Source organism: Fringilla coelebs (assembly GCF_963513975.1).
Source record: "Fringilla coelebs genome assembly, chromosome: 10".
In the NCBI taxonomy this organism is placed as follows: domain Eukaryota; kingdom Metazoa; phylum Chordata; class Aves; order Passeriformes; family Fringillidae; genus Fringilla; species Fringilla coelebs.
The window spans coordinates 17,114,013-17,126,962 of record NC_140036.1 but is presented as its reverse complement, the minus strand read 5'-3'; the positions used below and the strand labels follow the sequence as shown (position 1 = coordinate 17,126,962).

At 54.7% G+C, this 12,950-nt stretch overlaps 1 protein-coding gene across 1 annotated transcript; it reads right to left on the bottom strand.

Annotated features, from left to right (window-relative positions):
- Positions 1 to 1,379: 1,379 nt before the first annotated feature.
- Positions 1,380 to 12,139, bottom strand: ABCF3 (ATP binding cassette subfamily F member 3). The gene is made up of 21 exons (XM_084211919.1): positions 12,031 to 12,139; positions 11,688 to 11,835; positions 11,535 to 11,614; positions 11,150 to 11,205; positions 9,386 to 9,483; positions 9,148 to 9,270; positions 8,611 to 8,877; positions 8,327 to 8,407; positions 7,714 to 7,773; positions 7,327 to 7,383; positions 7,105 to 7,127; positions 6,461 to 6,516; positions 6,124 to 6,324; positions 5,906 to 5,982; positions 5,623 to 5,667; positions 5,161 to 5,293; positions 4,468 to 4,556; positions 4,175 to 4,266; positions 3,515 to 3,647; positions 3,073 to 3,160; positions 1,380 to 2,274 (listed from the first exon to the last, which is right to left on the bottom strand). Exons 1-21 carry the CDS (start codon positions 12,101 to 12,103, stop codon positions 2,116 to 2,118), a joined length of 2,139 nt encoding a protein of 712 aa, XP_084068045.1. The 5' UTR covers positions 12,104 to 12,139; the 3' UTR covers positions 1,380 to 2,115.
- Positions 12,140 to 12,950: the final 811 nt, after the last annotated feature.

Genomic DNA, 12,950 nt, shown 5'->3' with positions numbered 1-12,950 from the left:
TTTTAAACTGTCATGGGAATCTGGAGAGATCCCACTCGACTGGAAACTGGCAAACATTTTCCCTGAAAGGACTAGAGGGATGATCCTGGGCACTATAGGCCTGTCAGTCACATTTCAGTGCCTAGTAAAATTATGGAGAAGATTATTCTGAGAGTTATGGAAAAATACCTGAAGGACAACGCAGGCATCAGTCACAGCCAGCACAAGTTAATGCGAGGAAAGTTCTGCTTGAGAAACTTAACTTCCTTTAAGGACAAGGTGACTCAAGTAGTTGATCTAGGGAAGCCTTGACACAAAATGTGGAGTTCAGTAAAGCTTTCAATATGGTCTCTCACAGCTGGATAAATATGTCATGGGATGGGTGAGCAATGGGCTCATGGGTCAGGTTATAGTGAATGTGGTGGCATCAGACTGGTGACCAGTCACTAGTGGGGTTCTGCAGAGCTCAATTTTAAAGCCAATGCTCTTCAAATCTTCATAAACAACTTGGAGGCAGGACTTGAAGATACACCAAGTTTGCCAACATATCTGAAGCAAGGCAGCTGTATCATGAGCCTCCCTGACCAGGCAGCCTGTAGTAGATGCCAAACACAGGATGTCTTTTGCTGGTCCTGTTGGTGATTTTTACTCACAGGCTCTCAGCCTGTTCATGGCTGTTACTCAGAGGCAGCTCTTCATTACCTGTCCCTTCCTTAAGAGAGTACAACACCCCTGCCCCTCCTTCCCGTCCTCTCTTCTGAAATCTTGTAGCCCCCCCATTGCAGTATTCCAGTCGTGTGGCATGTCTGTTTCTTTGACAGCAATTAAGTCATAGATTTTTAATTGCACCATGGTTTCCAACTCCTCTTGCTTGTTACCTATGCTGCATGCTTTGGTGTGGAGACACTTCAGCTGGGGGCCTTTTTGCCATCTGGGAGAAGCCCTGCCTAGTAACTCCTTTGAGACAATTTATGGGTCTTACCCTGTTGCTTCCTAAGGTGTTGATGTTTCCTCGTTCCTCTCTGACGCCCAGAAATACATCCCCATTCCCTGCTCAATGTAATTTAAAGCTCTGCCCCCTTCCTCCTGCCCACCCTGGGCCCATTTCCCCCTCAAGCCACAACTGGATCCTGTACTCTCCACAGCTGACATCCAACCCAGCCTCACACCAGCTCCATGCCCTGAAAGGTGGGCGGTGGCCTCCCACTGTCCAGTGGGACACTGGCACACTCCACCTGCACCACAGAGCTGCCATTTAACTCAGAGAGAATAATCTGGAAAGCATCTCCCCCTTAAGAGCCTTGTGCTTGAGGCAACAGCAGGACAATCCCCCCCTCCCCTCCAAAATCAAGCCCCACACCCCCCCAAGGAAAGGAGAGCATCGCACCCACTGTGTCCCGGGTTTATTTACACCACAACCTCTGTGTGGGTGGGCAGAGAGGGATGCTGGGCAGCCCACCCCAGGGCAGTCCACCCCTGAGCCGGCTCAAAGGCAAGGCAGGCAGCGAGGTGGTACCGGCAGCAGCACAGGGAAAGGAGCAGGGACCACGCCCAGGAGAACTGGGCTCTGGCTCCCTTGGCACTAAAGACATAAGCAAGCCCCAGCACTGGGGGGCTGGGGAAGAGGCAGGGGTCACTTTTAGCAGCAAATGCCTCATTTCCCTCCAAGGCAGCAGGGAGGACAGTGGCATGTGATGGAGCCGGACTAGTGCTCAGGCAGTTAAACAAAAAAACAAAGAAAAAGGCAGAGGGTGAAGCAAAGAAACACAGAGAACAGCTCTTCTGCCCTGCAGAGCACAGAGTTAAACCGAGGGTCAGGATGCTCTGCCTTCCCTCCTCTCGGCACAGCAGCAGCTCCAGGCACAGCCTTCTCAGCGTGCCCAGTGCCAGGCACAGCCCTGGCCAGTGACAGAGCCCCTGGCGCGCCCCTGGCCACGCACACCAGGCTCCTGCTCCCGCGCTGTCCTTCCACCCGGCTCCGGGAGGGGAGAGCAGGTCAGGGGCAGTTTGATGGCATGGCTGACGGTCCATGTGGGCAGCAGCGTCCTCGGCGCTCTGCCAGGCACAGTTGGGATGGAAGCCGAGGTGGCTGAGCTTTGCCCTCCAGCCCCTGGTGCAGTCCGGCTCCCACCTCCCTTATAGGAAACCCTCCTTCCGGAACTGCTCCTTCAGGATGTCTCTGTACTGGTCAAAGCCACCCTCGATGCGCGTGACGGTGGCGTTCTCACACACCCACAGCTCCTGGCACACCAGGCGGATGAAGCGTTCGTCATGGGACACCAGGATTATACCACCCTGTCAACACACAATTGGGAAAATTGGGAACTCAGTGGAGCATAACCCAGGGCCCAGGATTGCTGGCATGGAGATCTTGTGCCTCTGTCTAGCCTGTGCCCAGCACTTCAGGTTTCCATCAGCTCCAGGGAAAACTTAACAGCATTTTACTGGCAGGGAGCTCATCCCAGTTTTTCCTCCCTTTAGGGGGACAGGCAGATCACCTATGGAGGAGCCATGTGCCTTAGTAACATATTTAATCTCCTCTCTCAGAAGGCAAGTGCAAGGTTTGTTACTGGCTCTCCAGGTCTCCAACAACTTCAAGGATGGAGAATCCACACAAAGTCCGTAACAGTGAAAAGGTGTCTGGGTAGGGCCCTGAGCAGCCTCAGCTAAGCTTTTGTCATAGGAAAATGGCCCCAACCTGAGCAACAACCAGTGAGATCCAGGTTGATCACAGTGGTATCTGGAGGCTGAATCTTTAGAGATCAGGCATAAAATGTGCCTAAGGAAGATCTGAGTGGCCTCAAGGCAAGGCTGGGAGCTGCACACAGCATGGTGAGAAGCCAGAGTGTAAGTGAGGATGGGACAAGGTGCTTTCTGAGTTGCTACTGCCTCTCTCAGCCACTCCTAGCCAAAGCCATCATGAAAACAAACCACCAGGATGGATGGCTAAGGCAGAATGTGACTAATTTCCCAAACTGTCCCAGACTTGAAGTCACTGCTGGTATTTCAACATCCACCTCTGGCTGACATACCAAGTAACTTGAGCTGCAAGAGGTGCTAGAAAAACAAGCGATGCTGCTGGGAGAACCTTACCCGGAACTTATTCAGTGCCTTTGCCAGCGCCTCAATGGTCTCCATGTCCAGGTGATTTGTTGGCTCATCCAGGATGTAGAAGTTTGGACTGGAAGAGAAGACAGCTCTGAGGATGCAGTGAAACAAGCTCAGGCTGGGTCTGCACCCTGACTGCTGCTTTAGCTGCTTAGAGCCACAGCCATTGGCATGTGCCTGGCCCAGGCTTGGCACTGCCCAGTCCCAGGGATACCTCTTATCCCTGTGAGCCCAAAGCAGTGGGAGAAAACCACCTGCCTCCATCCACACAGTTTCCCCAGGGTGACACCTCCCTCTCCATAAGAACCCCCAAGGACACGGCTTCTGTGAGGTAGCAGAAAGGCCCTGGATGCCTGCCTTCCTCCTGGTGAAGCAAGCTCCAGGGATGAAGCCATGCAAAAATTAACAGCACGTGGGAGAACATTACCAGGGCATAGTCATCTGGGCAAAGGCCACCCGACTCTTCTGGCCCCCAGACAGGCTGGCCACAGGACGCACGGCCAGCTCTCCGGAGATGCCGTAGCTCCCCAGCTGATGCCGGTACTCCTCCTCCGTCTTCCCTGCAGGATCATGTCACAACACAGCTATGGCACGCCTGGTGTGACACAGGGTCACAGCTGGACAGCCTCTGCCAGACCAGCAAATGGGAGATCAGCAGCACTTCCAGGCAATTCCCTCCCATGCAAGGGGTTTGCAGGGAAAACCCGACTGACACAATGAGGACAGGGGCTGCAGGGCTGGTGACTGATACTAAGTGATGCTACTCCCAAGTCCCTGTCACGGTGTCAAGTAATGGAGAAAGGAACCAGAGGTTTTGGTAACTGGGAAAGGGGCATCCAGTGCTCATCCTATGAGCAGGAAAGCAGCTCATCTGCCCCCAAACTTGGCACCAGCCTGAGATCTGCAGACTACCAGCTACCTTCTTCTCATGGCTGATGACCTGAACTTGGCTGGATGAGGAGAGTTGTCCCAGTGTTGGCAGTGACCCTTAAGCACTGATGGGACAGAGCCTTCGGCCAGGAGCATGGACAAATCAATGCTCCTCCACATACAGCAAAGGAGACCTCTGGGATCAACAAAAACTCACCTGGGAACTTTCTTGCCAGTAACTCTACAGCACTGATATTCAAGTCTAGTTGATCCACATGGTGCTGGCTGAAATAACCAATCTTTAGGTTTCTGCAGAATGAGAAGAACAATTGGGAGCTGGTACCAGACCCTACAACCACAGCATTCATAGCTGCCGTGCCATAAGGGGGCACATGTGTGGGTACGCTGGACCCATCCCAGCCACTAAAGCACACACTGCTCCAAAGCACAGCCCAGGAGGCCCCCAGCTGCACCATTCCTCCCTGTCCCCCAGCCCTTCCAACCAGGTACCTGTGAGCATGCCTGATCCCTCTGACTGGTGCCAGCTCTCCCATTAAGATCTTTAGCATGGTTGACTTGCCAGCTCCATTTTCCCCAACCTAGAAAAGTAGCAGCAGCATTGGAGAATGTGAAATCCATGAAGGCACTTTAGAGAGGGGGGCAATGAGCAGGGAATTTCAGTTCTTGCAGATGATGAGGGGGAGCAGGACAGAGCACAAATGGTGTACATTTCTAAGCTGCATTTCTATCACTGACAAGCAGCTCTGGCAGCAGTGCCAGATGTCCCCTCCCCAACTCTCAAGCCTAAGGATCACCCAGTCCCAGCCTCCTCTGCAAACACAGTGTCTGCTGTCCCATCCAACGTAGCAGGGCCCCCACTACATGCTGCTGTCATCTAACAGAGGTTGTATATGGATCCAGTCTCTTCCCAGAGGTATCCAGTGAAAGGATGAAATCACAAGTTCTAAACGGTACTAGGCAAAATGTCCTAGTGTCCCATCCTCAAAATGAGGATGATCAAATGCTCTGATGGGACCCAGTGGAATGGAAGAAATTGTCCTCCCTGGAAACATCCAAAATTCAAATGGACAAGGACCTGAGCATCCTGACCTTTAATCAAAGCTATTCCTGCTTTGAGCAGGGTCCTCCCAAGGTCCCTCACAGCCTCCCTCACAGCCTCCATTATTCTACAATCCCACATACCACACAGATGCGGGACTCCAGGTCAGCAGAGACAGAGAGGGAATGAAAGATGTAGTGACTTGGCTCATAATAAAAGTCTACTTCATCCAGCTGCAGGATAGGGGGGGAGAACTTCTCAAAGCCATCGGGGAACCTGAAGAGGCAGGAAGAGGAGAGAGATAGCCAGGAACTTCAGAGACTCCAAACCACTCAGAACAACCTCCGTAACCCCCCAGGTGACAAGGAGGGCTCCCTACCATGCAGGGCCTCAGGGAAGGATGGTCAGGAGAAAGCAACAAAGACCTGTAGCCCTGGCCCCAAGAGGGAACCCAGCCTGAATGAGGAGACCTGTCTGGTTTCCCTATCAGAGTAAAATGAGCCCACACGAAGGGGTGGTTGTCCCAGCTGGGACAGCAGCCTGGAGAAGTTCATGTCAGAAATGGAGCAAAGTGCCCTCCAAACAATGGCTCAGGGGACACTTACCTGATGATCACCTCAGATTCCTTGTCCACAGGTTTCAGCGCTGGCCTGAAAGAAGAGGAAACATCTAACCAAGGTGCTCTGCACTGTGGGTCTGCTCCCACACCAGAAGCCCAAGAAGAGTCTTTAGCTCTGTGACACCTCATCCTAACCAAAGCCTTGACCAGAGACAGGCACCCAAAAAGCCCAAACCACAACTGTATCTGCCAGGTACCCTGGGAACCTCCATTTCTTCCCATGAGCACTGCCCCTTTCCCACCTCCAGAGGGGCATGACAGACACTCACAGCTTCTCCAGCAGCTTGAGCTTGCTCTGGACTTGGGATGCCCGGTTGGCGTTGTAGCGAAAGCGGTCAATGAAAACCTGCGAGAGAGAAAAGCCCCAGAGAGCCCCAAGCCCCCTTCAGCACCAGCCACCCTGCTCACTGGTGGTGAGCAGTAAGGCAGAGAGAAAGGGACAAGGCTGGGAGAAGAATGCCTCAGCTCCACTGGCTTCTCCCAGTACCTGGATGTGCTCACGGTACTGCTGCTGAGCTTCATACTCTCGCTGCTGGTTCTTGAGCCTCTCCTCCTTGATCTTGATGAAGTTCTCAAAGTCCCCACGGTACATGTCCAGCCGCTGCGAGTGCAGGTGGATGATGTCCGTGGCCACGGCGTTCAGGAAGTTCCTGTCGTGGGACACCACGAGGATGGTCGACTGCCAGGTCTGGAGGAGACAGCACGAGGGAGGCCTGAGCACCATCAACCCAGAGCACGGGGGTTGGTCCCATCACCCAGGGAGGTGAGGACACCTCCCTCCCTCACCCTTTCTTTGTATCAAGGTCTTCTTCCCCTCCCCGTACCTGTAGGTAGCTCTCCAGCCACAGAATTGCCCTCACATCCAGCATGTTCGTTGGCTCTGAGGGAAGGGGAAAAGGCACTGAGGTCAGGAGGGATGGGGATGGCTGGATTATATTTTTTTCCCATAGGAAAGGCAAGTGATCTGCACTGGGGAGGAAAGAGCCTGCTTGGACACCTTCCCTGTCCAGCTCTGGGGACTCATGTGTAGGGTGTAATGTCACGTGTGCAAGGGGGCTGAGGCTCAAGGAGCAGGAATGCTCCTCACAGCAGCATCTCACCCAGACTCCCTATCCAGCCTGGGCATGCTCTGCAGTGAAGGGACTTCCCCCAGCACAGACTGGCAGCCAAGGTGCATTCCAGGGACTAGCAAGGGAAAGGGAACAAAACCTGGGGCAGGATGACATGCAGACCACCTGGCTGGAGCACAGGGCAAGGCTCTGTCACAGGACAGGGCTGTGCTGAGCACAGTGAGAGCTGCTGCCCAGGCAGATTTCCCTGTGCCACTGCTGCCAACCGTGCTGCCAGGCCAACCCATCACACAGGGCTATTTTGAGCAGGCAGATAAAGGCCATGGCATGTTCTCAACCCCAGGAAGGGCACAGGCAGGCACAGCAGTTTTAAAGGAGGACTCACAGTATCAACTTACCATCCAGCAGAAGGAGATCTGGCCTGGGGAAAACAAGACATGGGTATCAGAAGCAGAAGGAGCACAGGGTCAGTGCAGAGAGTCTCATCACACACACAGAGCTGCAGTGCCTCCAACACCCCCCACCTCAAGAACCTGGATTGAGAGGGCCCCCAGGCAGCACCTCTGCAGCATGGACAACAAGGAGGCTTAACCCCAGATCATGAAAGCCTGGACACCAACCTGGCAAACAGGGCTCTGGCTAAGGCCAGTCTCATTCTCCAGCCTCCAGAAAACTCTCTAAGGAGAGAAGATGCAGAGAGGGGTTACTGTTCAACACAGAACCACTGTGTTTGCCTGCCTGCAGGATCCCTGCTCCCCCACGGCTCTTTTGGCTCTGCTGTCGCTCAGAGGCAACTTGTCCCTGCAGAGATTTCAGGCACAGCACAAGATCTGAGGTCCAGCAGGAAGGTGGCAGGAGACCACAGGAACCCCCAGGGCAGGAGACCACACTGGATAGGCAAGAATAAACCCTTGCTCTTCCTTACAGCCACAGCAGTGCCTGGGGGCTCAACTGGAACATTTCCCCAGCCTCATCACTGCTTCAGTGCCCAAAGTTTGGAAACTTACTTGGTTGTCTGTTGCTGCATCTTTGCATTAAAGCCCAGCCCAGCAAGAATGACGGACGCCCTGGGGAAAAGGGGAGAGAGAACTGGAATCCAACTACAGCATCCAATGGCAGGGCAAAGTCCGAGGTCTCAGACCCACAACCACCAAACCAAGGGAACTCTGCTACATATTTAAAAGCCATTCTGGGCAGGAGAACTTCCCTGCACACCCGAGAAAAGCGCTTGGCTAGGAAATGCAGCCCAGCAGGGCACGGCATCCACATGAAGTCCCAGATTTGCAAAGAGTTTTCATCTCTTTGGCCAGGAAGAGAGTCACACCACCACTACCATCCCAAAAATGCTCCCCAGGCACCAGGAACCTAGGGGATGTCAGACAGCAGCAGCAACAACAATACAAGCCATTTGGGGCAAAACAATTCCCTCCAGCTTCAGCAGAAAGCTCAACTATTCCTAAACCAGCAGAGCTGTGACAGAGAAGAGACAAGAAGAAAAGTAGGGAAAACCCTATCCCCACATGCTGGATCCCAGGGCCACAGCATGACCCTTCCATACCCCAAACCACTGCTCAGCCCTGGCCATGCCAACACACAGCAGTGCTCACAGGGCTGTCTCACCTTGCTGGGGCTTTGTCTGCCTCAATCTCCTCCAGCTTAGCATAGATCTCTGACAGTCTGGCACCTTCTGTCCCTTCTCCCCTAGGGCAGAAAAAGGAGGAGTGTGTGGGACTCACCAAGTCAGGGTTGGAGTGCTGGGGGAGGCTGATCTCCCCAGGTAGGACTAAGGTGGGCAAGATACAGCCCACCCCTGCCAGAGCCTGGCTTTGGAAGGACAGACCTCATAATGAAACCTTGTGGTCAAGAGGCCACAGAAGGGCTGGAAATCCAGGGGATCGCCTCACCTGCCAGAACTGATCTTGGCTGTCAGGTCCCTCTCCTCCCGCAGCAGACTCTCACGAGTGGTGTCACACTCCAGCACACTCTGCAGTGCTGGTGTCTCATCCCCTGCCACCTCCTGCTCCACGTGCAGGATGCTGATGTGTGAGGGGATGCGCAGGCTCTGGCTGGCGATCATCTTCAGTAGCGTGGTCTTCCCCAGCCCGTTCCTGCCCACCAGCCCGTAGCGCCGTCCGAAGGCCAGGTTCAGGTCTGCTCCCGTCAGCAGGACACTGAAACAAGGAACAGGCAGCTCCCTGGTCAGACTGTCCCATGAAGAGGGGATAAAGGACAGCCACCTGCCCCTGCTGTATTTCAGGCTGTGCTGTAGCCAAGCAAAAATCACAGGCTCCTCCTGCCCAAAGCCAATAGGGTCAGTGCCCACCTAGCTTTCTGATCTTTGCCACACACTCTGTAACTTCTCAACTGCTCTCCAAACTAGCCTCAATCCCCCATGGTCCAAAATCCCAGGCAGGGTCTGTCCCAGTCCCCACTGCACTCACCGCTCACCGAAGGACACATCGAAGTTCTCGATGCGCACATCGTACGACTTGTTCTTGCCTGATGACTCCATGCGAGTCTCCTTCTTGCTGGAAGCTTGGCTGGCAGATGCCTCCTCAAGGACTCTGAGGACAGTCAGAACACAGAGAGGGGGCTCAACAGGAAAACTCTGGTACAGCCAGATCCCAGCCATACTCAGCAGAGCAGGATGGGGATGTTCAAAGTGCCCTGCCCACTCACACAGGGCCAGATGACTTCAGGGAGTCCCGCTCCAGCCTCTTGTCCTGCTTGGCTTTCAGCCTGGCTTCCGCCTTCTCCAGTTTCTTGGCATTCACCATCTGGGAAACAGAAGAGAGTTTGAAGAAGAGAGAGAGCATCTTCAGCAAAACCCCCAAAAGCCCAGCTCTGGGAGAAAAAAGATCAGTCAACCTCTCAAGCCTGGAAGAAAGGGAGGGAGGAAGGACAGGGAAACTGGGACAGATTCAAGCATATTTTGAGGAGCCTAATCAGGCCAGGAAGCTACCTCAGGAATGAAGTCCTAAATCAACAGCTCATACACAAGTTTTGCCTCAGCAAGGCAGAGGTTTTGGCTGACCCTCTCGTACAGTCAGTTTCTGTAGTTCCAGGGTCCTGGATCAGCCAAGTGACTTCAACGGCAGCAACCTGCCATCCCAGTAACTCTTCTGGTATACCCTGCACCCACCCTTGAAGCGCGCCATGAGGTGTTTCCCTTCCCAACACGTTAAACGTTAGCCAGTTTGGAACAAACTCTTCTTGAGCAGTGGATCAGAGACAAAAAACATTTAATTAACCCTGAAGGCAAGAAGGCGCCAAGTGTTTAAACCTGGCTTCTGGTCTTGGCCAGGCTTTCAGCCCACTCCAGCTTATTCCTGCATAGAGTCAAATATTTGTGGCTGACCAAGAACACTCCTAGGTATTTCTAGGCAACTCTGCAGGCACTGGAGCACATTAGAGACCTGCATGCCAGACTGAAGAGAGTTTTGTTACTAGAGCTGTGACTCCACACCTACAGACAGAGTCACTCTGTAAACTATACCCAGCTTTCTGAATCTCCTAGTAAGACATGTCCTCCAAAGCTTGACAGGCCTCCCCAGGCCTGCTTGGAATTGTCTCCAATTTTTCTGAAAATCCTTTTTTGAATTGCAGACACAAGAGTTGGAAAGTGAATCCAGCTGCAACTCTGGTGCCAAACCCAGCCAGAGCTGCCAGTTTTTGCTTAAGACTCCCTTTCAGACATGTGGGAATCGTGTTGAGTCTCAGCCTCCAAGTGAAGAGCTCTGTGAGGGACCAGCCTGCAATGACACTGCCCACGCTGCGCAGCTACTGCCACCCTTGCTTGGTGGATGTACACCTGCACCTCACCCGTGCTCAGATTTTAGCACATCCAACACAGATGGCAAGCCAAGGCTGTTCCTGAGGAGCTACACATTCCATCAATACAGACATCCTGATTTCCTCAGGTCATGGAGTGGAACTACTTCCAAACTTCTCTGCTCTTGATCTTATTTCCCAAACCACAACAACCTACAGCTGGCTCTAGAGCTTAAAATGTCCCTGCAGCAGCTTTCTGCTAACTTCCCACCTTTAACACCCCCCCCTCCTGTAATTACCCAGGGCTTTACCCCTTGCTGAATATTCAAGACGTCATTCAGGGACATCCTATTTTCTCAATCAAAGGCCTTGCTGTAGGAACCAAAGGTCTTTGCAAAAATCAGAGTTCACTAAGAAATTACAGCAAAATAGATCTCATCTGATTAATAAGCTGCTAACTCATCTGGAGCCTCTTCACAAGACCAAGGTCAAGAGTTCCCCAAATTATAGAGAGCTTGACAAGGAGGAGCAGTAGCCCCTGCAGCTATACTCCTAACCAGGCTGCTGCCTGCCTTGGCTGCTCTCCAAGGGCAACCTGGACTGGAGCAGGGCAGGGCACCTGCAGCCCCACGTGTCAGCTGTTCCACAAGGAAGGGCAGAGCCCTCACTTACCGAGGTCTGGCCTCTCTTCAGCAGCAGCCCCGGCAGCAGATCCGCGCTGGCGTCGCCTGCAAGGAGGCAGTGGGGTTGGGCTTGGTGAGCATGTGGGGCAGGGAGGCTCTGCAAAGCCCTGCCTTAATGACCACCCATGCCCAGACATGACTGATCCCTCTCCCGACAAGATGAGGGGACCAAAGGCCATCTCTCCACCTCCACCTTAGCTTACACCGTGGGCACTGCTGCCCAGAGCTCAGCAGCAAAACCAGAAACAGATGTGTGCCTGTGAGGGAGAGCCTGAGGCTCCCCTCCCCAAGGTCAGGAGAGCACACCCAGCACCCCGAGCCCTTCCGAGCTCCAGCACCGCGACGGCAGGACGTGAGCCGAGGGCATCACTCACCGTATCCATCAGTGATCTGGGAAAGCTGGATGGGGGCATCCAGCAACACCTGGCTGCAGCGCTGGGCTTGGCCCTCGTCCCTACGGAGAGGAGGAGGAGGGTGAGGTGCGTGAGTGGGGTGAGGAGGTGCGAGGGAACGGCGGGTACCCTTACAGCTGCAGGGTGTTGAAGAGGCGCTGGCAGATCTCCCTGATGGCGCCGTCGTCCTTGGTGTCCTGCGACACCTCCCGCAGCAGCTCGCCCACCGCCTCCTCCAGCTCGTCCACCGACTCGAAGTCCGCCCCGCTGCCGTGCAGGATCCCTGCGGGCACACGGCGCCGGCGCTGCACACCCCGCCGCTGTCGCGACAGGTGGCACCCTCCCGGTCCCCCACCGCACCCCTCCCCGGCCGCCTGTCGCGATTCGGGCGCTGCCGCCTGTCGCCACAGCGGGGACGTGTCGCGACATGCAGCGCCGCGGGAGGCCGAGCCACAGCGGGCAGAGGGGGGCCGCTCACCCGTCACGTAAGCGAAGAGCTCGCCGTCCAAGTCGGGGAACTCGGAGCGGAGGATGTCGGCGCAGGACGCCATGGCGGGGCGGGCCCGCCCCGCGGAGCCGCCGCCGCTCGAAGCCGGAAAGGACGGCGGGCGCTGCCGGGAAGAAGGCGGGCGGTTGCCATGGCGCGGGGGCCGCCGGGAAATGTAGTCCGGGTCCAATTGCGCCTGCGCAATACGGGGTCAGGCGTGGGGCTCCCGGCGCCACGCGCCGGCACAGGAGCTACCGGAAGCGACCGGGACGGACCCGAAGCCCGCTCAGGCCCTGCTTGTCCTGTCGCCCAGGGAAAGAGGTTTTGGGAGGACTTGGAATTCTTTTCTTCCGTCTTTTAAAAAGTTTCTGCTTTTAAACAATCAAGACACTTCAGGTTGGGGTTTGGGTTTGAATACTTTAATCCACCGATGGGAAATGACCATTTGGACATCCTCACCTGCTCACAGACTGAAGGCAGAGGGGCTGAGCCAAGGGCCAGCTCCAGCTGCTCAGCAGTTACTGACTCCCTCAGCTACCCCACACAGCACCCACCCTGGCCCCTGCCACGGAAAGCCACGTTAAAAGGAGAAATTGTCTTTTGAGGTTTTTTTCAGGTAAGTGCAAGGAAAGAAGACCAAGATTCTCTTAAGCCTGGCTGGGGCATGGGAGCCTGATTTACAGGGGGCTGGGACACATTCCACTGAGTTCAGTTCATCCCAGCTGCAGCCCCAAGGAAAACCCAGAGCATCCTCATTTCTCCAGGGAGCTGCAGCACTGGCACAGCTGGAAACAAAGCATCACTTGTCCTTTTCACCTACTAGCCCCCAAGCAGCCCAGGGCTGGGGAAGCAGCACAAGCAAGCCCCCAGACACTGTGGCACAGGCCCAGGGCACAGCCCAGGCTCTTGCA